Source organism: Pongo abelii, chromosome 9 (genome assembly GCF_028885655.2).
Source record: "Pongo abelii isolate AG06213 chromosome 9, NHGRI_mPonAbe1-v2.0_pri, whole genome shotgun sequence".
Taxonomy (NCBI): domain Eukaryota; kingdom Metazoa; phylum Chordata; class Mammalia; order Primates; family Hominidae; genus Pongo; species Pongo abelii.
In genome coordinates this window covers 67,499,263-67,525,332 of record NC_071994.2, presented here as the reverse complement: position 1 = coordinate 67,525,332, position 26,070 = coordinate 67,499,263, and the positions used below count along the sequence as shown (strand labels likewise).

Sequence of the window (26,070 nt, the reverse complement as noted above, 5' to 3'; positions counted from 1 at the left end):
AAAAGTCAAAGAGACTGCTAGGGAATAAGCCTTATTGCACCATAATCTGTGGATTTCACTCTCTAGTGTACATGGCAAGAAAGTGGTGCTTCCGACACCGTAGCTCTGACCTGAGACTTTTCTCTGTCTCTCCTCTCAGGCACGGTATGAGCAGGGCTAAGTGGAAAAACTGTATCTATCTTTCATGTTAAAGAAGTCCAGAAGACTGGTAAGAATGCAAGTATAATTTGATGTAATTGTAAATTATAGAAAAATTATGACATTCTCCTATGTTATATTTAGAAGTTTAATGGAACTTTTTTACACAGTGTAGGCTCTATGATTTCAGAGTATAACTCCCTAACAGGGCTTCCATTTGTATATTTGAACATAAATTATCTATATTGTCCCACAAAGACTCTGTAATCGTTATGAAACTCCTTGAGCAGAGGAAAAGCTGGACCCCAAATACAGTCTTCATTTGGAAGGAGTCTTCTAGATGCAGGTCCAACCAAAGCACTGTACATGAGTAACAGTTCAGGTTTTTCCTAACAGACTCCATTTTATAGATAAATGCATTGAGAATCAAAATGTTTAAGCCTCAGCCTCAAGGCTGAGTGGTCAATTCCAAGGTGGAGTAAGGCCTGCAGTCAGAACACAGGAGACCATGCAGCTCTCAGTAATGCAGGGTGTGGAGTTGCTGGAGGTTTGGGTAGGAATTGCTCTCTCTTCAAATCACTGGAGTTAAGACTATGATGCTAAGGATTGCAGAGGCTGCTACAGGAATAGCTAAGAACCTAACAGTAGTCAAAAGATTTCTTGACATAGTCAGCAAGGTCCAGTCTAGTACTTGCCCATGGTGAATTCCAAGTATGGGTGGGCATATCCCCTCTGCCTCTTTTGGGGCCCCTTTACTTCCCTGTTGCTGCCATCTTTGGAGGGTAACAGTGACTTCTTTAGTAACCAGTACAGCAATGGGCACAGAGGTGGTGTTCGATAAATGTTTGTGGAATAAATTAATGCCCTCCGTTTTGAATGGATGCTTTCTGCTGCGAGGACGAAGGTAGTAACCTATATTCTGGGGAGTGTTCACAGGCACAGGCTTATATGTGCATGTGGTATGTATGCAACAGGCTGAAAACCTCAGGAATCCCCTCATCTGGGTTTTAAGATCAGGCAGCAAGAGATATTTGAGCATTAAAAAAAGAGTTCTATTGCTCTATGCTCTGGGCTCAACTGCTGCTGCCTCTGCCTGCACGTACCAGGCCGAGCTACTTGGGAAACTCCCTCCGAAGGCTATTGCCCTTACTCAGGGACATCTGGGGCCCTTGAGGAGCCTCCAGACTGCATATGAGAGGCACTAAAAAAGCAGTCTGTACATGAGGAATCTGTCTGTCTGCTAGAGCCACATAATAGCCAGGGACTGGGACTGGCCTAGACAGAAGTAATTTCTTTTGGCTTTAAGAGTATTACCTGATGTTTTGTTACATCCAAAACAAACCAACGGGGCTTCCAACCTTTCAGCAAAGCCCCTCTTTTATAAAGCGTTCCCTCAAAGGACCTAGAAGAAATGATGACAGGAGAGTTAATTTTGACTTACACTTACAAAATGCTGTAAAGGGGAAGGGATGTCTGTTGTTTTTGTCAAGTCTCTATTTCCCCTAGATGATTCAAAAATGGCCAATAAGAGTTCTCCCTGGATTTTTTCTGCTAGACCTCTGGGGGAAAGACTGCTGCTTTCTGCTGGGATTACCACATCTGTGAGGCTTGGAATGATCAGTAGCCATCCTTTGTGCCATGCTGGGACTGACATAACAGAGAGAGGGCAAAGCAGAGCCGGGAAGTGGATAGAAGATACTGTGTGAGAAGCTAGCATACCCTTGGCTGTCCTAGCTTATGTGAGTAAATTCCTTTTTGCTTCAGCTAGCATAAGCTGGATTTCTGATGTTTGCCACTGACAAAGTACTGGCTAATACATATTCCCTCAAACGTTCTGGCAGACGGGAGATAAGAGCCATCAGGACTCAACTACAAATAACTACCACCTCTTGGCATTATTTTTAGTTGTAATTTTTGTTTTTTTTTCTTTTCAAAGAAACATCTAAAACATTATAAAAATTAAAGCAAATCCATTTCAAGTTTATAAAAGGCTGTACTGCACAGGCCTAGCTTATTGAGGGACCTGTGGTTTAGCCTCAGGTGCTGTGGGGAAGTCTTCAGCACAGTGAGCAGGGTTCAGCATGTCACCTGTTTTCATCATTCTTGGATGTATACTGGCTATAGAGCGTGGCTGCTCGTCGCTCCACTCCATTGGATGGGGAGATGCTGGAATTCTGTTCCTCCCCCATGCTGCTGTCTGGGAGATGTAGCAGAGACCTCTTCTGATAGGAAGGTAGGTTGGTAGACACAATTCCTGGGGACCTCGACAGGTGTCTTTGGGACTGAAAAAGACAGGACAGGAGCTAGGAAACCTTTACAGACACTTAAACTACTGACTGGAAAATTTCATTTACAAATATTTATCTCAAGGAAAAAACTGGACTAATAAGCAACAATAATGTACTCAAGTATCAATCCCAGAGTTAGTTACCGTGGTAAAAAACTGGAAACAACCTACACGTCCATTATTACGGACATTAAAGAAATTATGGCATTTCCATACAGTGGAATTCTAGACAGCCATTAAAAAATGATGCTGCTATGGCCAGGCGTGGTGGCTCACATATGTAATCCCAGCACTTTGGGAGGCCGAGGTGAGACCAGCCTGGGCAACATGGCGAAGCCCCATTTCTACGAAAAATATTTTACAAATGAGCCGGGTGTGGTGGTGTGTGCCTGTAGTCCCAGCTACTTGGGATCATCACCAGAACCCTGGAGGCTGAGGCTGCAGTGAGCCATGATCACGCCACTGCACTCCAGGCTGGGTGACAGAGTGAGACCCTATCTCAAAAAAAATAAAGATGATGATTTTTTTTTTTTTTGAGACAGGGTTTCAGTCTATCGCCCAGGCTGGAGTACAGTGGTGTGATCTCGGCTTACTGCAACCTCTGCCTGCTGGGTTCAAGTGATTCTCCTGACTCAGCCTCCCGAGTAGCTGGGATTACAGGCACACACCACCATGCCCGGCTAATTTTTTGTATTTTTAGTAGAGACAGAGTTTCACCATGCTGGCCAGGCTGGTCTCGAACTCCTGACTTCATGCCTGCCTCGGCCTCCCAAAGTGCTGGGATTACAGGCATGAACCACTGCGCCTGGCAGACACTGGTTTATACACAGTGACAGATGGAAGGACACGTATGCCAACGTGGAGTGAAAAAGCAGGTTTAAAATAGTATGTCTAGTAAATCTCTTTTATATGTGAATTTATAAGGGTAAAACAAGTTTGATAGCATAGTGGTTTACTTCTAGGTTATAAATTGTGGGTGATTCTCATCTTTTATTTTATAACTTTCTGTGTGTTCTTTCAAAAAATGAACATCATTACTTTCAGTATCAGAAAAAATCAATAAACTATTATTTTTCTAACAAAAAAGCATCAAGGCATCACCCACCTGTTGTCTGTCTGATAATAGCTCCTGAATTGCTATTTGAGGGTAAGAGAGCCCCAGATGTTCTCTTTTTACCACAAAGGTTTTCTTCTACCCTCCATTCTTCTTGACCTTTCTGTAACATCTGACCTGCTGGCCTCTTCTTCCTGAACTGTTCTTCAGAACACTCATCTGTCCTAATTTCCCTTCTGTTGCATTTGGAGCCAGTCTGATGTGGGTTCGATTGGTGGCTCTACCAGTTGCCGCTGTATGATCTCTGTGCCTCTTCCTCATGTAGGAGAGGGAACGCTGTTCCCTCACAGTGGATTAAATAGGATGCGAAGGTGTGTACTGTACTAAGCACAGACCCTTCCACATATTATGTGCTTGATAAATGTTTCTTAAATCAGAAATAGGAAATGGGGTATGAGAAGCAGAAAACAGAGTATTTGGTTTTAAAATATATATATATATATTTATATATTTGAGATGGAGTCTTGTTCTGTCACGAGGCTGGAGTGTAGTGGCACGATCTCGGCTCACTCACTGCAACCTCTGCCTCCTAAGTTCAAGAGATGCTCCTGCCTCAGCCTCCTGAGTAGCTGGGATTACAGGCATGCGCCACCACGCCCAGCTAATTTTTGTATTTTTAGTAGAGAAGGGGTTTCACCATGTTGGCCAGGATGGTCTCGATCTCTTGACCTCGTGATCCGCCCACCTCGGCCTCCCAAAGTGCTGGGATTATAGGCATGAGCCACCGCGTCCGGCCGTTAAAATATTTTTATGATAAATGTTTCTTAAGTCAGAAACAGAAAAGGGACTGTGAACAACACAGGGCAGCATATTTTGTTGTTTTAACATACTTTCTGTGGAGCAAACATGGTCTTGGCATTCCCCTCCTGCCTTATGTGGTAGAAGATCAGCTGAAACCACAGGGGCACTGAGATAGGAAAGAACCCAATAATTTTCCTTGGATTCGGGGTGCTGAGACATAAGTATTATGTCACTGTGGTGAAGTGAGACACTCAGGAAGTATTCAGTCATTTGGAACTTTCTGCCCTGGACTCCCAGGACATGACCCCTCCCCTTTCCACCCTTCCTTCTGGCCATAAACCCAGCTGGGTCTTGTCACCTGTGGCAGTGGGCTCCACCTGACTTAACACCCTCAGAAAGCTCAGAAGTAGCTCTCAAGGGGCATTGCCAACTCACACGATCTGTTCTTGGTTCTTCTTTAAGGTCCACAGTTACCCTTTCCCATAGCTGCTGCCACTTCTCAGGGGCTTGATTCAATTTGTGCTCCAATTTTTCAATTTCCTGCAAAGAAATTAAAAGTTTTCTGATCAGTATTTCATAGAAATCAGGATGGGCCCCAAAGCCACACTGCTTCTGTACTAGGCCCAGATGAGCAGCGTGGCCAGAGGGCAGTTGAGGAAAGTGGTGGACATGGGCCTGTGAGGTCTCCCAGCCAGGAATAGTGGTGAGAGCTCTGGTTGGTGTGCCGTACTGTGGCAAAGATGGTTTATTAGGACCTATAACTAGGCCTTTTTGTACAGGATAGCTTACATACTAGGATGTGAAATATGTATCTCAGACGTCTGTACCCTTGGGCAGCCCATGGGAAATCTAATAGCCAAAGCAAGAGGTCAAGCACTGGCCTGTGGTCTAGCCCTAATAGCTGAGGTAGATGAGAAGCCAGTCCTTGACAGGAGGAACCCCTCAACTCTGATAATTCAAACCAGATGTGGAAAGAATGAACCAAGAAATGCCCAAGGAAACAGATATACCTTCTGACAGGGAAGCTGGAGATCAGGGTAGCTGCCTCTGTGACAGTATGACCACTGAAGCATACTCTTCCTGGTCAGGAAACCAGATGGGGAAGACTCTTTAGGAACTGTCTGGCCCATATCAGGGCTCAAAGCTATTCCTCAGGCTGGCTACTGCCAGGAGGGGTTGGTTCCGGAACATTCCTTGCAGAAGATGGTTGGCAGCACTCCCATCAGGCCACTGACTACCCACACTTCTGACCAGAGGAAGTAAAGCACCCACAAAAGCCACAGCCAAGGCCTGACTAAGGCTGCTCGGACAACTAAAACAGCTGGGAAGCTGCCTGAAGGAGTAAATTGCTCCATTTCCTTGATTGCTTTCTTGTAATGCTGGAAAATCACTTTTTTTTTTTTTTTTTTTTTTTTTTACTGAGATAGAGTCTTGCTCTGTCACTCAGGCTGGAGTGCAGTGGCATGATCTCCGCTCACTGCAAGCTCCGCCTCCCAGGTTCACACCATTCTCCTGCCTCAGCCTCCCGAGTAGCTGGGACTACAGGCGCCCGCCACCACGCCCGGCTAATTTTTTTTTTTTTTTTGTATTTCTTAGTAGAGATGGAGTTTTACTGTGTTAACCAGGATGGTCTCGATCTCCTGACCTTATGATCTGCCCGCCTGGGCCTCCCAAACTGCTGGGATTACAGGTGTGAGCCACCACACCAGGCTGGAAAATCACTTTTATTGAGACTCTTTTCCAGTAGTGAAGCCTGGTCCCCACTGATGACGGGGAGCAAATCTGGTTTCTTCATACATGGAGGGTGCTACCCTAACCCTAGCCCAGAGTAAGGAGAGCCATGTTCAGAAGTTTGTAAACCATTCTTAGCCTGGTTCCTTTGCCCTCGTGCCTCCAGGGCCCCTGGTGCCCCTAGGTGTGTGTCTACAGTTGACTTACACTGAAAAGGCTGGTGAGAGCATCGGGCTGAGTACAGCTCACATCATCATAGCATGGCCACACTGTTCTCCTCTGGCTCCATGGCCCAGCTTCTCCAGCCAGGTCAGAGTCTTCGGAGGGGAAGTGCTTGGGGGTTAGCATCATCCAGTCATAGGAAGGGCCTGTGGACAGGGTCTCTTCTATGTAGTAATCCCACTTCTTGAGGCTGGAGACATTTACATTGGGCTTCAGAGCCTGTTAAAGAAAACAGAAATATAGTTCCATCTTGACCCCAAAGCACCCCAAGCTCACTGTCAGGCAAACCCCTAACATTTGTAGAGCCCAGGGGAGGAAGAGTATGAATGGAGTTCAAGTACCATATGTCTAAATATTTAAAAGTCATACATCAAGATAAATTATTAAATAAAACATCCTCCAATCCTCCCTCCTACATTGAGAAATGTCACTTCCTAATGACCTAGAAGGTCAAGTTCAATAGAGAATTCTTGGATTCCTCAGAATTTTATACTACCAAGTGGTAGCACTGGAGGAGCTGGCCCCAGCCCCCTGTCCTTGGCCTCTCTTCTCCTCCCACCCCTATCTTACATTCTAAGGGTATTACATGAATGATTTTGTATACCCCAGCCCACAAAGTCAAACTCTGTCCACTCTGTCAAACCTGCTATTTTTTGCCATTTTTTGGGCCTTGGGGTCCATGCACTGACTTAGGAGACTGACTTGGAGAAATAGCCTGGTGAGCAGCCTGAATTTGGGCAAAGAATTCTGAAGTACCCAGAGTATGGTTTAGATGAAGGAGGGGCACCTTTTGGTTTCTTGTACTGCTCACCTCCACGAGGAGGATGCAGCTGGAGGAAGGCCAGACTAGGGTTCTATGATTGGGGCCCAGGGGAGGGGCTGCTCCCAGCCCTAAGTAATGGTGAAACTGCTTATCAGACCAGTCTGTTCCATTCCAGGGCGTGTGTTATGTAGATGTGCATGGTGGGGCAGTTGCCCCGAGATATGTTATCCTTCTTGGGCTCAGCTCCAAATATCTCTGCTTCCTACAGGGGTTCTTCCATGGCTTTGGTACAGATGAACTTAAAGAAACCTTTTCTAAAGTATTTTAAGGTTTTTCAGCTTAGACCACCTGTTGATATTTCAAATTTTGTTAGTTCTTTCTTTCTGGGGAAAGGTGCCTTGCTTTGATTCTGTAGAAGTTTTCCTTTCTAGGTTTTGAGAGCCAGCTCCTAATTTTTGTGGCAAGAATTTAGGGAACAGTCTCCATTTGTGTCACAACCCAAACCTATAGTGTCTCAAACTTTGAAATAGCTTTTCGGTATGAAACCTAGTCCAATGTTTATAAAAAGCTTAAACTGCTTATATATGTTAAAACTAAGGAAAACTTTAACACAAAATTTCAGAAAATGAAACATAAATGATTTCTTACTCTACCTCTATTTCCAATGGCGAATATAAATAATTAAAGAAAATGGGACTCCTCTTGTGCATTCTGTCAATACATTCCCAAATACAGACTCCCTTTTTGGCATGCTTTTCTCCTTTATCATCAAATAAAGTTCCTGTAAATTAAAAAAATCCAACAAAACAAAATTAAATAAATTCACACTTTGCCAAAAAACGTATGATGCATGTAGCAGATAAAAAAGTAGAATATTTTTTATGGCTTTAAAAACAGCAACATTTGTGCGAAAACCTTAGAAAATAACTGCAAAGGCTAAAGACAGGAATGAATTTCATAGCTATAGGGAAACAGATCCAGATGGAGGAAACATCTGATAAAGTTTGCCTAAACAGCCAGCAGTCTATCAATCATGACTCTTCCAACCCTCATCCTGCATCTATATCTAGATTCAAAGAAGTCCATGCAGGAGGCAGTCTACACTTTTCAAGAGAAAATGGAAGGACTTCAGAGTTGATTTGATGAAGCTCAGTAAAAAACATAATTTTATGTTTCTCTTTTAAGTTGTTGGCTGTTTATTATGAAGCCATTTAAAGAGTTTTCTTGTTTAGCAGTGTATATATACCGCAGATCATGGTTACTGAGACTCTAGATGACAGAAGGGTGTGGTCTGTGTCCTTGGGTGACTTAAAAATAAAAGCAGAACTTTTATACCTTTTTCAAATAGTCAATCTATTACTAACATGAGCCCACTTTGTTTTTAATAGGGAGGAAAATGTGTTGGGGTGAGGCAAAAAGTAGTTCTTTAAAAGGCCATGAAGGGTGTCTTGCTTGGAATGAAGTGACTCAGTCAAAATCAACATGCATTTTACCAGTTTATCAAAAAAAAAAAAAGACTCAAGCCCAAGATGGCATGAAATTCTATAATATGTGGGGCCCCTAAGACTAATTAACAGTTTCTTCTCTACCTTTTAACTGCAGGGTCCAGTGCAGTAGTTCTCAACCTTGGACATGCATTTAAAAAACCAAGGGCTTTAAAAAAATCCCAATGCCCAGGTCTCACCTCAGACCAATTAAATCGGAATCTCTGGGGATGGCCCGAGATATTAGTTATTTTAAAAGTTCAAGTAACTCCAATGTCCAAAGCTGCGAATGCTCTAGGGGTTGCAGTAAGATTTTGAAAGCCACCATGTATATTGCTCCATTTGGCGCCTTGAGGCATGGATTAGACTGAAAGGCTGTGTGGTAGTTAGCCCAAGTTGAAACAGGCTCTAGGCACCTTTGCAGACAGAAAGAGAATGAGCTGAAACCAGAAGAGGAGATGCAATACGTGGCCCTCTGTTCCTTAGGGCTGTTATAACACCTTGTAATTGGAACCAAGTCCAATGGATTTTTCTTACAGTATCCATATGACTGGCTTAGGGCAACATGTACACATATAAGGAACATCTTAAAAACAGTCCAAATCAGACAGCTAGTGCCAAATCCTATCAAATTACAACTCTATAATCCAGTATGTAATAATCATCATATTAAGCTTTTAGGACACAGGAGAATTCATTGTGTTTAAGTTTTTCTGATAAAATCTTAAAAATTATGACTCAGCGTGGTGCGGTGGCTCACGTCTGTAATCCCAGCACTTTGGGAGGCTGAGGCAGGCGGATCACTTGAGGTCAGGAGTTTGAGACCAGCCTGCCAACATGGTGAAACCCCTCTCTACTAAAAATACAAAAATCAGCTGGGTGTGGTGGCGGGCACCTGTAATCCCAGCTACTCGGGAGGCTGAGGCAGGAGAATCACTTGAACCCAGGAGGTGGAGGCTGCAGTGAGCTGAGATCGTGCCACTGCACTCCAGCCTGGCGACAGTGTGAGACTCCATCTCAAAAAAAAAAAAAAAAAAAAAAAATTATGACTGATGAATTCTACCAGCAGTGGTTGAGATTACTTACTCTCCACTTCATCATCTTGGCAGACAAAGGGTAGTTACCACAGCTGTTCCTAAACAAGGTTTCACTGTAGGCTTGATAATGAGTGCATCTACCAGAACACAAGAAGGAACAGACTTCAAGTAGGCAACCTAGTCTGGACTAGGGACACGAAACTAGGCTTCCTTGATGTTGATTAGGTGGGTGGCCTAACATCCAGAGAGGAGGCTGGGTAGATGATTTCTATTGAGCCTTCGGCAATGACATTCTAGGATTCAAAATGCATGTTTATGTGTTGTTGTTTTTGAGATAGGGTCTCAACCCTGTCACCCAGGCTGGAGTGCAGTGGTGTAATCTTGGCTCACTGCAGCCTTGACCTCCTGGGCTCAAGTGGTCCTCCCACCGCAGCCTCCTGAACAGCTGAAACTGCAGGAGTGTGCCACCACACCCAGCTAATTTTTTGTTGTTGTTGTTGTTGTTTTTTTTTTTTCTTTTTGTAGAGATGGGGTTTTGTCATGTTGCCCAGGCTGGTCTTGAACTCCTGGGGCTCAAGCAATCCGCCCGCCTCAGCCTCTCAAAGTGCTAGGATTATAGGTGTGAGCCATTGCACCCAGCCTGTATTTATGAGTTTTAAGAGGAAACATGTTTCATAGGATGGAAATGCTTATATTTTCAAATAATCATGATAATCTTTCAATATATACCAAACATATCCTTTTATCCGCATCATTTTATTTAATCTTTTCAACAGCCCTGTGTGATAGGCAGGGCTGTTTAGTTTTTCAGATGAGGAAACTGAGACTCAGAGATGAAGTAATTTACCCAAAGTTACTGACATTTTCTGACCCCTGATCTATGGCTCTACCCGTGGGGCCAGCGGTGGGTCTCAGACTTGGCAGCATAATGGGCTCACCCTCTACCCGTGGGGCCAGCGGTGGGCCTCAGACTTGGCAGCATAATGGGCTCACCCTCTACCCGTGGGGCCAGCGGTGGGCCTCAGACTTGGCAGCATAATGGGCTCACCCGGGGAGTTTTTATTTTTTATTCTTTATTTTTGAGACAGGGTCTCACTCTGTCACCCAGGCTAGAGTGCACTGGTGCGATCTCAGCTCACTACAACCTCTGCCTCATGGGGTCAAGAAATTCTCGTGCTTCAGCCTCACAAATATCTGGGATTAGAGGCACATGCCACCACGCCTGGCTAATTTTTGTATTTTTAGTAGAGATGGGGTTTCGCCATGTTGGCCAGACTGGTCTCGAACTCCTGGCCTCGAGCAATTCACCCACCTTGGCCTCCCCAAAGTGCTGGGATTACAGGCGTGAACCACCGCGCCTGGCCTTACCTGGGGAGTTTTAAAAGCTGTTGATGCCTGGGCCTTACCATCACAGATTCTGATTTAAGTGGTTGGGGATGTTGCCTGGACCTTGGAAGTTTTAAAAGCTCCCCAGGTGATTCTAATGTTCAGTCAAGTCTGAGAACCACTGCACTAGACCTTGTTGCTTCTCTTAAGAGAACCATCATCTGCTATAGGAGAAGCCTTGGTCTTTGGCCACATCTGCATGCTGCTGAGGTAATTTGCTGATCAGCTTAATTCAGCAAAACAAACTGCTTTATTAAAAAACCAAAAACCTAGCCTGGGCAAGATGGCAGAACCCTATGTCTACAAAAAATACAAAAATTATGTGGGCATGGGGGCACATGCCTGTGTTCCCAGCTACTCAGGAGGCTGAGGTGGGAGGATTGCTTGAGTCCCAGTGGCAGAGGTTGCAGTGAGCCGAGATCCTGACACTGCACTCCAGCCGGGGAGATAGAGGAGACCCTGCCTCAAAAACAAAACAAAATACCACTCCCTGCCGCCTGCAAAACAAAAAAACAAAAAAACCCTCAAAAAACACAACTACTCCAAGGAGGCAAATACCTGCGTTTTACTCCCACCAATATTTGTACATGTTGTTCCTTTCAGTGATAAAGCTGAATGACATGGTGACCCCTGTAGGTACAGGTCAGTCCACTTAAGACCAGGCCTGGCCAGGCGTGGTGGTTCACGCCTGTAATCCCAGCACTTTGGGAGGCTGAGGCAGGCAGACTGCTTGAGGCCAGGAGTTCAAGACCAGCCTGGCCAACATGGTGAAACCTTGTCTCTACTAAAAATACAAAAATTAGCCAGGCATGGTGGCACAGGCCTCTAATCCCAGCTACTAGGGAGGCTGAGGCAGGAGAATTGCTTGAACCTGGGAAATAGAGGTTGCAGTGAGCCAAGATCGCACCAATGCACTCCAGCCTCGGAGACAGAGTGACACAGTGAGTGGGACTCCATCTCAAAAAAAAAAGACCAGGCCTGGGGCAGTTGTAACCAGCTATACTTACTACCTTCCCAATAAGCAGTATGCAGATGCTTAAGAAATTAAGGTTTCTGATTGTGATGTGAAGAATAACAATTCCATGAGTCAACAAAGATCTGGAAGTATAAACAGGATGGGAAATGGTCTCACAGTGCTCTTTCCCTTATCAAAAGTATGAGATATCATACTAGACAATTTCAATAGGATGCCCTGGAAAGCAGTATTTCCTGATTTCAGATTTCACACTGAGAACATCAGTAAATATTTTCTTGGAATTAAGAGTCCTCTTTATGGTACTGAGTGCATATAATATATTGAACAGAACTGATTTTTGTTTGCTTAACAAAAATAGTCATGTGTTTCCTCTCCCCCTGTAACAGTTATAAAAGTAAGAATGTAAAATCCCCTTGGGAAATGTTTTTACCAGGGCTGACTTTCAGAATCTACTCATTACAACTATCATTGCTATTAAAAAAAATAGTTCATCACTGTCATTAATAATGCTAGTGATGTCTAAAATTTATTGAGTGCTCACTATCTGCTAGTGACTGTGCTAAGAGGCTAAGTGACTGTGTGAAGAGTTTACAACTTTTTCCTCACATAATGTGATCATTATGGCCCTGACAGGTGGGATGGTATTACTGTCCTTGTTTTAAAGATGAGGAAACTGAGTCTCAGAGAGGTATTTAACCCCTCCCCAAAATACTCAGTTGGTAACTGGCAATGCTGGGATTTTACCCTGGTCTGTTTGGTCTAGAGCACAGGGTCTTAGCTGCTATTCAAGCTGCCTCCAAGGGCAGGCACCCTTCCTACCAGAGTGCATCAGGGTTGGAAAAACTGAGTCAAATGTTTCTTCTCAAACAGTGTGATCACTTTGAGGTATCAAAATAGTAAACATATTTAATTTTACAAAGATGCTATAGGAATGACCACCTGCTAAGAGCTAACGTGGCACATAATTTCAGAATTTGGCCACTTATCCACTCCTCTACATTCATAGTTCAGAGTTAAACCTTAACTCAGCTTGTCACTCTTGGGGGTAGTTACATTATTAGAATTTTCATTAAAAACATGCAGAACTAACAAAAAAGATGAAACAAGGGCATACAAACACATACCGTGCTCTAATCTTTCATAGTCTGAATCCAGGAGAAATGTTTTAAAGCGATTAGACACATAGTGGAAAGCCAAGAACTTTAAGTAATAGAGATTGAATTCAAACTCAGTTGGATACTGGTTGTGAACCTGAAACACACAAGGCAAAGAAAAGAGTAAGAATCAAACAGAACAAAAAGTGGATGCCAGGCCACTGAAGGCTTAACTGAAACATGCAGGAGACCATTCAGTCATTTACTCAAGAAATACCTGAATCCCTACCACGAGTAGAGATGGGAAGGGAACCAGCTTTTCCGAGCACCTACTGTGTGCCAGACACCAGACGAGGGTTTTTTTTAATAAACATAATCTCATTTAATTTCTATGGTATAGCAAGAGAGGCATTATTATCTCTACTTTACAATTGAGAAAGCATAGGATCAGCAAGATTAAGACATTTACCCAATGACATTAAACAGTAGTTAGTGAGCCCAAATTTAACCCTGGCTTATTAGGCCCCAAAGTCTCTACCCCACTCACTACATTATACTGTCCTTGGCACGTGATAGATATATATTAACATAAGTTATGGTTCTTGCTTTCCAGGCAACTGTGGTGTAATAGTGTGACATACAACAAGAAAAATTGTTCTTACAGAAGTTTGGCAATGAAAAGGATTGAGAAGAGAAGGTGGCTGCTTAAGGGGACAGCAAGAGATGTTTTCTGGTCAAAAGAAATGTGTGTGTGTCTAAAGGCAATCCAGAAGGAGCCAACAGAGAGAACAAGTTTTAGAAAAATTTGTTAGCTAATAACTAAGAGAATAAGATCCTGGGAAAGCAAGAATGAATGAGGCTCGGGCCTAGATTTAGGGAACAGCTTTGGAAACAGGGAGAGACGAAATGTAGGCAAGAGAAAGATAGTTCAAGTGCCAAGGGAAAGGGCAGGAGCTAATGTCTTTTAGCCCTAATTTTTCATCAGTAAATTAGGCAGTGAGGTCATTGGGCACAGGAATAGGAATGAATAAATGACATGGGAGGCAGAAGGCTGGGCAAAGCTTGGAATGGTCATTGAGCTATAGCATGCTTTAGGCAAACCGTATACAGATTGTGGAGCCATCTTACATTGGCAGAGGGTAGGCTGATGACCCTGTGACACTCCCCAGTCTGCCTCGCAATCTCACCTCTATATTGCTCAAACAATCTCTCATGACCAGCAAGAAAATTTTGTTTGGCTGAAATAAGTTCCAATCATAATTGTACTTGCTCAAAAGCTGGTTCAAATTAACACTAAATTTAGGTAAGCTGTCTAAAAGTCAGCGTTCTCCTCCATGTTTAATTTGGCAATACGGACCTGTACTTAGTCAGCTGGGTCAGCCAAAGTGAGCAGGCATGTGTGTGATATGTTGATTGTCCAGTGGACCAACGGGAATTTAAAGTCGTGATCTGGATATCATTATCAAAATTTATCATCTGGTTAGGAACCTGGTTTTCTGTGATGATTAAAGGGTTTTCTACATTTTCTTATCGGCTTTTTAATTGAACTAAAATTTTAGCTTGTAAGTAATGTAAAATAAAATGGATTTTAGGAAGATGCATTAAAAAAGAGTTTGACTCCTATGCAGTGGGCCTGCAAACCATGGAACTGCTTCCTTGATGTGAGCCAATGCCTTCCTGTTGCATCAGATCTCCAAAGGACAGCAGAGCTTTCCATGGGACATGGCTCTGAATAGCTAGGTAGTGTGCCATACTCCAGGTTTGTAGAACTGTAAGCATTTGTATTAAGCAGAGTTTTCTCATCAGTGAAAATGAAGCGATTAGAAATCATGGGTTTCCTATGATCATGCAATATGAGCAACTAATTATAAAAACTGGCTGGGCGCGGTGGCTCACGCCTGTAATCCCAGCACCTTTGGGAGACCAAGGTGGAAGGATCTTGAGGCCAGGAGTTTGAGACCAACCTGGGCAACACAGTGAGACCTTTTCTCTACAAAAATTAAAACAATTAGCCAGGTGTGGTGGCACGTGCCTGTAGCCCCAGCTACTCAGGAGGCTGAGGAGGAGGATCACTTGTGTCCAGGAGTTCGAAGCTGCAGTGGAGCCACAATTGTGCTACTGTACTCCAGCCTGGGTGACAGAGTGAGACCCTGTCTCTGAATGAATGAATGAATGAATAAATGATAAAGGCTAAAAACTTGAAGAGTTTATAATTATAATAAAACAAGCAGATGTGACACATAATTAAGGATCAATATTAAAAAATACCTTTTATTTCCTTGTTTTGTTAGCCCTCTACGTGTGTCTCAGTAGTCAACCATGTCCCTTAATACAGCAATTCTCATTCAAATGCTTGCCCCTACTGATACTTATGCACAGCAAAGAAGGCCCTGGGTTTGACTCTCTAGTAGGCCTGGTTCTCTGGTCTTCTGGGCTCCTTTCTTAAGCATTGCTCAGACCTCAAGTTTCCCCCTCAACCTGTCCTGTAATGCCATACAGAGCTCTCCAGTCTGAGCTGTTGCTTTGGAATCAAAAGCCCCACCCCAAGGAGCCAGTGATGGAGAGGGGGTTACTCAGATTGTGGGTGCTGGGACAGAAGAAGGGGACAGGGCAACTAAGGATGGAACTTGATTCCCTACCATCTGAATCCTGGGGAGGAGAAATCTGCAGTGTGCTCAGGCAGGGTGAGCTCCAAGGACAACTGCCCCAACAGCCCTTGGGATAAACCTTCAGTAGTCACAGGCCAGCCCCTCACTCACTGTTTCCAAGGGAGGAAGAGTTCTTTCCACCGAACCAGTCTACAATATGTTCTAAAATTTCTTTTAAAAATCTTTATTAAAGCCTCAAGGGCCAGGTGTGGTGGCTCACGCCGGTAATCCCAGCACTTTGGGAGGCCGAGGCGGGAGGATCATGAGGTCAGGAGATCGAGACCATCCTGGCTAACATGGTGAAACCCTGTCTCTACTAAAAATACAAAAACAAAATTAGCTGGGCCTGGTGGCGGGCGCCTGTAGTCCCAGCTACTCGGGAGGCTGAGGCGAGAGAATGGCATGAAACCGGGAGACGGAGCTTGCAGTGAGCCGAGATCGTGCCACTGCACTCCAGCCTGGGCAACAGAGCAAGACTCCATCTCAAAAAAAAAAAAACAAAACAAAAAAAAACTGTATTAAAGCCTCAAAATAACATTTCTCTCAATGACTATTCTCTATACAAACCATATACCTCATACATACTTGTATCTTTTCTTGATTATTCTGATATTTAATCTACTCAGGAATACAATTTTGAAGACCCACTTCTGAGGTAAAAGTAGAATGGAAATATGATCTTAAGTTGAACTTACAGGCATTTCAGGGACATCATGTGCTCAGATTAAAAGTGAAACTTCTTTACAAGTCAAAAAATGCTTTCATAGCCCAGTGTATCGGCCTCACCACAAGCCCTCTACAATTATGCTAGAAAGATTAGACAATTTTCCAAGGCCTCTTGTACCCACTCCACTGGGGCTGGAATTGGTGCTTGGAGAAAGCATCAAGGTGTATACGCTTGGGGGCACTATGCATGTGTCGTCCTGTGTGCCACAGGAGCACCTGCAGTTGCTAACTAACTGGGGTTGAAAAACAAACCTCCCCCAAACTGGGGTTAACCATCAGGTCTACTGGAAGTGGAAGAGAAGATGCAGAGCAATTTGTTTTTTACTCTTCAGCAATAAAGTAACAAGCATGTAGACACTTCTTTGGTGGAAAAAGAAAAGTCAGATAGACCTCAAGGCTGGGTTGATTAGTACCTAGATACCACATTTAGAATCTGACATTAAGAAACATTAAGGAATTTTCTGAGATGTCTTTCTTCCATCATGTAAGAAGAAATGATGAGATGGCTGAACTCTTACAGTGCTTAGATTTCTAGGAAGCAAGAAAAATCATACTTTCTCCATTGAGTCCTGCACCCCAGTGATTCAGTTTGTCCAGTTCACTGGCTTCTTTTCCTCTTTGCCAATGGAACTCACCTAGACTCTTGTGATTTTAATTTGCATTTTCTAATGAAGAATGATGTCAAGTATCTTTTCATGTGCTTATTTGTATATCTTTGGTGAAATCAGTACAAATGTTTTGCCCATTTCAAAAATAAGTTGTTGGCCGGGCACAGTGGCTCATGCCTATAATTCCAGCACTTTGAGAGGCTGAGGTGGGTGGATCACTTGAGGTCATGAGTTTGTGACCAGCCTGGCCAATATGGTGAAACACCATTTCTGCTAAAAATACAAAAATTAGCTGGGCGTGGTGGTGCACACTTGTAATCTGACCTATTAGGGAGGCTGAGGCGAAAGGATTGCTTGAACCTGGGAGGCGGGCTTGCAGTGAGCCAAGATTTTGCCATTGCACTCCAGCCTCAGGGAAAGAGCAAGACTCCATCTCAAAGAAAAAAAAAAAAAGGTTGTTTTCTTATTATTGAATTTTAAGGTTTCTTTGTGTTCTAGATAAATCCTTCAGCAAATATGTGGTTTACACATATTTTCTCCCACTGTGTGATTTGTCTTTTCATTTGCTTAACAGGGATTTAAAAAAAGTATTTGTTTATTTATTTAAATTATTATTATTTTTTTGAGACGGAGTCTCGCTCTGTTGCCCAGGCTGGAGTGCAGTGGCGCGATCTCGGCTCACTGCAAGCTCCGCCTCCCGGGTTTATGCCATTCTCCTGCCTCAGCCTCCTGAGTAGCTGGGACTACAGGCGCCTGCCACCACGCCCAGCTAATTTTTTTGTATTTTTAGTAGAGAAGGGATTTCACTGTGTTAGCCAGGATGGTCTCAATCTCCCGACCTCGTGATCTGCCTGCCTTGGCTTCCCAAAGTGCTGGGATTACAGGTGTGAGCCACTGTGCCCGGCCAAAATTTTAGAGGTGGGGTCTTGCTGTGTTGCCCAGGCTGGTCTTGAACTCCTGGGCTCAAGTGATCCCACCTTGGCCTCCCAAAATGCTGGGATTATAGGCTTGAGCCACCGTACCCAGGATCAGCCTTATAATATTTGTAGAATCTGTAGTGACATCATCTTTCTCATTTCTAATATTGGTAATTTGTGTCTTTCTTTTTTTTCTCAAGCAGTCTAGCTAGAGGTTTATCAATTTTGTTGATATTCTCAAAGAACAGCTTTTGGTTTCATTAGTTTTCTTTATTGTTGGCCACAAGATTTTGGGGGCCTAAAGGCAAGTGTGCTTCAAATAAATTTAGCCTTACTATATTATGTAGAATTGGGAATGATAGGTATTGCAGCTAATAAATTAATTCTATGTCAGCATTTCCCTAAGTATGGTGATGAATAGAGTTTTAGGCTTCTCTCAGGTATCATCTGGATTTTGTTGTTCAAAATAATTTTGTGTTTATTTTGTTGCAGGTTAAAAAGTATACAGACTTAAAAGACTAAACTGCATGAAGCATTTTAGTTTTGTTTTTCTGTTATGGAGTGAAACTTGCCAACTTCACTTATTTATAAGAAGAGAATCTGAAATGGAATTTGGAGAAACATGAATTTATAGGGTCTTTTTTTTGCCCATGTGCCATTAAGTACTTCGTAAAATTTAAAGGCCCATAAAAATAAGCTATGACTCAAATCCCTGGAAAGACCAACATTTTGGAAGTAAAGTTTAATACATTAAAACTGGATTCTGCTTTCAGAATTATAAATATTGAGCTACAAGAGACACTATACATCAACACGTGAAAAACGATATGGTTAAACAAACCCTAGAAGAGTATATATAGCTAATATTAATTTTTGTTATTTCACAAATTAAGATTTAACAAACATTGTGTGCTTTGTGTTACATCCTTCCATATTATATGGCCTTAAATATTAAGCTTTGATGCAAAATTGCCTTGTTATAAAATGGATTGGATTATGTTCATTTTTGCCAGTTTGCAGTTGAATAGGAAGCAGACAGCAGAAACTCTTGAATATACCAACAATCCATCAGCTACAGCTATTTTGCCAATATTACTGGATAAATTTTAGAATAACCAACCTGTGTGGGGGCAGCTTAGCTGCTCACATATGTGCTCACATATGTGCTCACAAGGAAGGCTCATATCTTCAAAAGGCAAATAGCTTTTCTCTTTGGGGTAGGACCTAGCATAGTGCTGTCATAAGGTAACCATGAGGAGAATCACATAAAGCTAGACCAAAGTGAATCAATTTACAATTTGAATAAACTTTGAAATCAAAGTAAAAAATACTGAAAAAGTTCTAAGATGCCCTCAAAGATTTACTCTAATGCCGAAATAAAGGGGATGCTTTCTTCATGCTTTCATTCATACTATTCATGTTTTTCTCCTGGTATTATATTTTAAAAATAAATTTTACATAAAAATTTAATCTTTGTATATTGGTTTTTTTTTTTAATTTGGCTCAACTATTTTAAGAAAAGGAAGTCCTGTAATGATATCATTTGAGCTGAGCCAATTTCTTTTAGAAGCAAAAAATCTGCCAGATGTTGCTATTATGAAACAGTGAGCTAGCATTTATAATTCATTTGACACCTGGATATACTGGCGTAAACAATGGCTTTTTATATGATGAGGCAGTTCTAATTTAAGTTCAGTGCTTCATCTGTTTTCTTGTAACTAACTTTATTAGTACTAATGGACAAGTCTAGGCATATGTCCATGGACTGCCTTTTGGCATTCAATGTTAGAAATGGTTAATTAGCAGGGAACACATTCCATCTGGGAAAGCTTCACTTGCTGCTGTGTAATTTTGAACCTATTTTTTGATGTTTCTGGGCCTAGTTCTGTTGTGTGTCCCTGAGAGACTGAGGGCAGCACTAATTTGAATTATCTGGTAAAAGCCAGAGTCATGTAAAGCACTAGTGTTCACTTGAAAGGCATTCAAAGAAGGCATTTTCTAATGCCTAAAACCAGTATGTCGAAGATGATGAAACACTACCTTATAATTAAGTCAGCAAGAGTCAGATAAACTATTTGCTAACTATAATCTTCTTAGATTCCTCTGTTTTTGAGTGAATAAACAATCCCTTTTCAGCACAAAATAATTTGCATCACCAAAGCTGATACCTCTGGTAGCCAAGCAAGCTTTACTTACTGCAATTAAGGTCATATGCTTGCTTTGCTATGACTTGTCTGCACTTAGGTTATTATGTATGAGGTATTAAGTGAAAAGAGGATTCAGGCAAATTCTTAAAAATTTATGTCTTAATTAAAAAAATTTTAATTTGGCACAGCCAGATTTGAAGTCATACTAATAGGGTCTCTAGATCCTGAACAATATTACTTTTTACAGTTTGTGAAGCATTCACCTACAAATAATCGAACTTTAATTAAAAGTTAACTTCTGTTTTTGATTTCAGAATCAACTGGTTTATATAAAACATTTGAATTTTAACTCTTTACTTGAAAAAAAAACCAGATGAATCTTAAATTCAGCTGATTAGTAAATAAAACAAAACAGCAGAAATTAAACATATACCACAGATTGTTTTAATTAACTTAGCCTTTTGTAGTTTTAGCATCTATTGTAATGTATTCTAAAGATAATAGGAATGTAAGTTATGCTACATCTTAGTGTATGTTAAATTGCTTTAATCATACCACTTAAGGGGTACTCACAGAATACAGGTTACCTTCCAGCATCTAGACCTCTCCCACTCCTCCCCCCAGCCCCATCCCCAATAATAAAATAGAAGAATTTCATTCCCAGTAAGGATTATTGTACTTGGGAGACAATGATGTTCCCATCTTTGAGGACAGTGTATCTTACATGAGAACCTCCTATCTCTTACTGATTGTGACTGGATTATTTTGCTGACCCTAATGTTTAGGTGTGCAGAATTCTGTAAGTTGAACATAGAGATTTAACATACTAAGTAGTCAATTTAACTTAAGCCAAACTTGGCTGTACAAGCTCATTCCCCTGGAATCCTCCCCCATTAAAGGAATTTTTAAGAGGTAAAAAACCCAAAAGGGAGTGAGGAGAATGGGAGGAAACACAGCATTGGGCCAAAGCAATTCAGCAAATTTTTGTAAGATGGAAAATAGAAGGAAGAATAGCAGTAAATGATAGAAGAGGAGAAGCTATATTGGGATTCCTGCCAGGAGGAAAATGATTTGAGAAGGTAACAATTTGCTGTGTAAACCCAGAAAGGCTCAGGGCACAGAGGCCCAAGTATTGAGTAATGCAGGGGTGAAATGGAGGCTATCGTGGGACTAGCTGGAAGTCTATGTAGGCAGGAAAGGACCCCAAGTCCTTTCCCACTTCATGTAGTCATATGATTACCCTTTTCAGAGCAACAGATTGGAGGTTTATTTTCTGAAAAACAAACAAACAAAAAAACAAACCTGATAAGCTCTAGACTTGGGAACACCAGACACAACTGGGTTAGTGATGAGACTTAGGAAACACTGAAAATAGCATGGAAAAAACGAAAAGTCTGCATACTGAACTGGGATTTCCCTGGACCTATTTCCTGTCCTGTTTCCAGAAAGCAAGCAGCCAGACCTACAAGTACTTTCTGGGCCCCAGACAAATTCTTCTCCGTAGAAACAAGGTAGCTGCTGTTTTCTTTTTCTGGAACTCTAGTTTACTGAGATGTTGGACTTACTAATGAAAGATTATTATTTTTTTCCTCCAGATTTATTGAAGTATTATTTAAATATAAAATTTCCCTACTTTAAGTGTATAGTTTTATTAGTTTTGGTCACTGTACACAGTTGTGTAACCACCACCACAATCATGATACAGAACAGTTTCCTGATGCTGAAAAGTTTGCTTATGCCCTTTGCATGATGATTGATCCCCTCCCTTGGTCACTGGTCCCAGGCAGTCACTGATCTGCTTTCAGTCACTATAGTTTTACCCTTTTTAGAATGTCATATAAATAAACTTATGTAGTAGATAGTCTTTTCTGCCTGGCTTCTTTCACTGAGCATAGTGATCACAAGATTGGTCAGTCTTTGTAATATAAATATTTCATTCCCTTTGTGTGCTGAGTGGTATTCCACTGAATTAATATGCCAGAATTTGTTCATCTCTTCATCGGTTGATGGACATTTGGTTTGTTTTTCATGCTACCCATTTATAGTCACACTCATTTCCTTCTCCCCCACTATCTTGAATCTGACAACCAATAATTTATGATCTTGTCATTTTAAAATATTAGCTGGGCATGGTGGCTCACGCCTGTAATCCCAGCACTTTGGGAGGCAGGCCAAGGGAGATGGATCGCCTGAGCTCAGGAGTTCAAGACTAGCCTGGACAACATGGCAAAACCCTGTCTCTACTAAAAATACAAAAAATTAACCAGCTGTGGTGGTGTGCACCTGTGGTCCCAGCTACTTGGGAGGCCAAGGTGGGAAGATTGCGTGAGCCTGGGAGGCAGAGGTTGTAGTGAGCTGAGATCACACCACTACACTCCAACCTAGGTGACAGAGTGAGACTCTGTCTCAAAAAAAAAAAAAAAAAATTATATACATGGAATCACACTCAGTTGGACCCTTTGAGATTGCCTTTTTTTTTTCTTTCAATATAATGTCCTTGAGATCCCTTTAAGGTGTTGCATGTGCCAGTAATTCCTTTTTACTGTTGAGTAGTCGTCCACAGTATGGATGTATCCCAGTTTGTGTAGCCATTCACCTACTGTAGGACATTTTGGCTCCCCCCAGTTATATTCAAATTGGAATATTTGAATATTCAATGTGGAAGGGTAATTCTTTAGGAAATGTGGAGCCACTGAAGGTTTTTGTTTGTTTGCTTTGAAGACTTTTGTGGAGGGGAATAAAAGGATTGTATCTGAGCTTTTGGAAGATTATGCCAGCAATTCTACTTAGGATATTCTAGATATATATATATTTTTTTCCAAGACGGAGTCTCGCTCTGTCTCCCAGGCTGCAGTGCAGTGGGGGATTCTCAGCTCACTGCAACCTCCGCCTCCTGGGTTCAAGCGATTCTCCTGCTTCAGCCTCCCAAGTAGCTGGGACTACAGGCGTGCGCCACCATGTCCGGCTAATTTTTTGTATTTTTAGTAGAGATAGGGTTTCACCATGTTGGCCAGGACGGTTTTGATCTCTTACCTCGTGATCCACCCACCTCAGCCTCCCAAAGTGCTGGGATTACAGGTGTGAGCCACCACGCCCGGCCAGGGTATTCTAGATGGTCTTGATGAAGGGTGGTAAGAGCATGAACAAGACTTGTGGTCTTTCAAATTCTCATATATTCACTGAGATTATCTATTTATTATATTCCAGAGACTGAAACTGTAATTGTGCTAGATACTAGGGATATGAAGACTAGTATGACATAGTCCCTGTTCCCGGGAATTCTCAGACTAAGTAGAGGGCAATACTTACATACAAATAAATATACTTTAGTGCTATAGATGTTATCAAAGAAGTCTATACCTGACTCATTAGAAATATAAATAAAGTGGGAGGGTGAGGGTCAGCGAAAGATTCAAAGAATTATGAATTAAAATAACATGTGTAGTGCTCAGAACAGTGCCTGGCACATAGTAAGCAGTTGACACAAATTAGTAATTATTATTAGTAATGGTGGTATATGGAGGCAGGAAATAGTCTAATCCAATTGATAAGCATAATAAAAAAGCAAGATAATAAGTGCTTTCATGAAGAACTCATATGCTTTCACCTGCCTAGAAGTGAGAAGAGATGCTTGCTCCTCTCCTTTGGCCTCAGGTAAGCTTTCTGTTTCAGAGACAATGGTCTCCAAACTTTTCCCTCATCTATTTGCCAAAAGGAGTATGAATAAAAGGGCCAATATTCAAACAGAAAACAAATATATCATACTATTTGCTGCAAAGAGTTTAAAGGTACATGCTTAACCTTGTGACCAGCTCCTCCAGTTACTGCTTGGACAGATCAATTGAAATTCGTCAATCGGTCTTTTCTTTAATAAGTAAATTAGAGCAGTAAAAAACATAGCTTCCTGTGTGTGGGGTAAAAGGTTGGAAAGTCACTGCTCATGAGTATGGAGTTTCTTTTTGGAGTGATAAAATGCTCTAAAATTGACTGTGGTAATTGTTACAAAACTTTGTGAATGGATTCAAAACTACTGAACACTTTAAATAGGTGAATTGTATGATATATAGTTCAATAAAGCTGTTATTTACAAAAATTATGTAGTGATCTGGAAAGTTAATAAAAACAAAATAAAACATAACCACATACTAACTTGGTGTCATCAGAGTTAGTTTCAACTCTGGTTCCTGAAAACATAGTTCTGCCTTTCTTTCCAATCGATATTTGAGGCCAGTGTGTTTCAAAGAGGCTCACCATTCCCACAGATATGTCTGACATGCCAGAACCCATTCATCCAACCCTGGGATTGTGGTCAAATGAAAGCTGGAAATAGGCCTGCTTTTCCTAGGCCAATTCAGTCTTCAACCTGCAAGCTTGGTGCCATCGAATTCTCAAACCCAATCCTGACCAAGGCCCCATCCAGAGGTCTGTATCTGATGTGCCTGCGATGAAGGCAGGAGGGAGCCTAGAGCAGTCACATCTCCCCTACCGTCACTGCATTTGAATGGATATACCTGGGCTCCCACTTATAAGTGAGAACATGAGGTATTTGGTTTTCTGCTTCTGCATTAATTTGCTTAGGATAATGGCCTCCAGCTATATCCATGTCATTGCAAAAGACATGATTTCATTCTTTTGTATGGCTGCATAGTATTCTATGGTGTATATGTACCACAGTTTCTCAATGTGGTAGAAGTGACCAGTGTTCTCAAGCCTGTATACCTGTCTGGCTGGGCCCTGATTATTTCTCCAGGGGTTAGGCTTTACCTCTTATGTTCCCAGACACAAGCTGGGGTCCTCCCAAACTGGACAGACCATGTGCTGGATTTCAGGACCCCTATTGCCTAGAGATTTTGTTCTTAGGTAATAAGCCCAAGTTTGCTCCTCTTCTTTGAAGATGGTCATTTAGAATGCTGGCTACTGCACTTGGGACAAGCCCAACAGCCAGCTTAGCTGTCCTAGTTTCAGAAACCAACTAATTTTTTTTCTTTTCCATTCCTAGGAGTCTACTGCTAAGATTTCAGCATGTCCTGTGGCTGAGTTAATCAGAGTTATAACAGGAAGGTACCGGGCACACCATCGCAATGCTCCATCAATGCTAGTATGTTGTGTTCTTTCCTTCATATCAAGTCAACTCAAGCTTGCTCTACTTACCTGGTGTACACAGTCTAAGAACTGTAAGAAGACTGGAGCAAAACCACTCCCCTGACAGTTGAGGGTCAAGCTGCTCCGCTGACTGAATTTGTGACCAAAAGAGAGCCACTCTTTTTCAACCAACATCCGGAAGCCTTCAAGTGTCCTATAAAAGGGATCACTGAGTAACTGAACCAGGGATGTCACCTAGGGCATAAGCAGGATGGACTGTCATTAATTTTAGTTCTGAAAAAGTCCTATTACTAAGATAAAAGCACTTCCTTCTGATGATAGCTAATTCACAAATTTACCTGGACAGCAAATTTGTTCACTAACCATTCCAGGATGGCCAATAAAATTAATTCTGTAAACTTGCCAGTAAAAACTAAAGCTCAAATTCATTTTGGCTACAAGTTTACTTTCAGGGAATTAAGACTTTAATCCTTAAATGGCCAGTTTGCTGACAGCAACCGTTTCCTAAGTTAATCAGAGGCCAGAGGATCAGTTAAAATCAATTCTACTTTTTGGCAGATGCAGATTAATGTCTTAATGTAGTCTGAACTCACACTTTTCACTCTGGAGTGAGTTAAGGCGGGGCTTATAGAGAGCCAGGGGATGGACTGACAAAACCCAGGAAGGATGGTCCACGCCTCACACTGCTGGTCAAAGGCTCCATCCGCAAGCCTGCATGGTACATCTGTGGATGGGAGAGCTTGATGCCTGGAGCCAGAGCTCCAGGCTGCATAGGGGCTAAGAGCTCATGGTACGGAGTTTTCTGATGGATACCAGGTGGTGTTTAACACACGACTTTCTCTGTCCATAAACACATTAGTCATTATACAAAAGAGTCATCTGAAGAATTTAAAAACAACCAAATGGAAATATAAATATAAAATGAAATATTAAAAAATATGTCTAATA

The 26,070-nt window shown here is 42.0% G+C and overlaps 1 protein-coding gene and 1 long non-coding RNA gene across 11 annotated transcripts in view; one reads left to right on the top strand and one right to left on the bottom strand.

The window, feature by feature from the left end:
* The window catches only part of SBF2 (SET binding factor 2), a 544,825-nt gene that overhangs the window by 4,824 nt on the left and 513,931 nt on the right, over window positions 1–26,070 (bottom strand). For all 10 annotated transcript variants that reach the window (XM_063728148.1, XM_054524676.2, XM_054524670.2 and 7 more), the window contains 7 exons: window positions 25,171–25,356; window positions 13,004–13,130; window positions 7,650–7,777; window positions 6,219–6,452; window positions 4,716–4,820; window positions 2,227–2,420; window positions 1,453–1,540 (listed from right to left, as the gene is read on the bottom strand). In XM_063728148.1, the coding sequence (XP_063584218.1) occupies window positions 1,453–1,540; window positions 2,227–2,420; window positions 4,716–4,820; window positions 6,219–6,452; window positions 7,650–7,777; window positions 13,004–13,130; window positions 25,171–25,356 (1,062 nt within the window). The remainder of the gene's footprint in view (window positions 1–1,452; window positions 1,541–2,226; window positions 2,421–4,715; window positions 4,821–6,218; window positions 6,453–7,649; window positions 7,778–13,003; window positions 13,131–25,170; window positions 25,357–26,070) is intronic.
* On the top strand, window positions 1–26,070 carry LOC103891853 (uncharacterized). The gene is made up of 3 exons (XR_008511233.2): window positions 1–208; window positions 1,694–1,877; window positions 25,019–26,070. It is a non-coding gene; the product is annotated as an uncharacterized LOC103891853 (long non-coding RNA).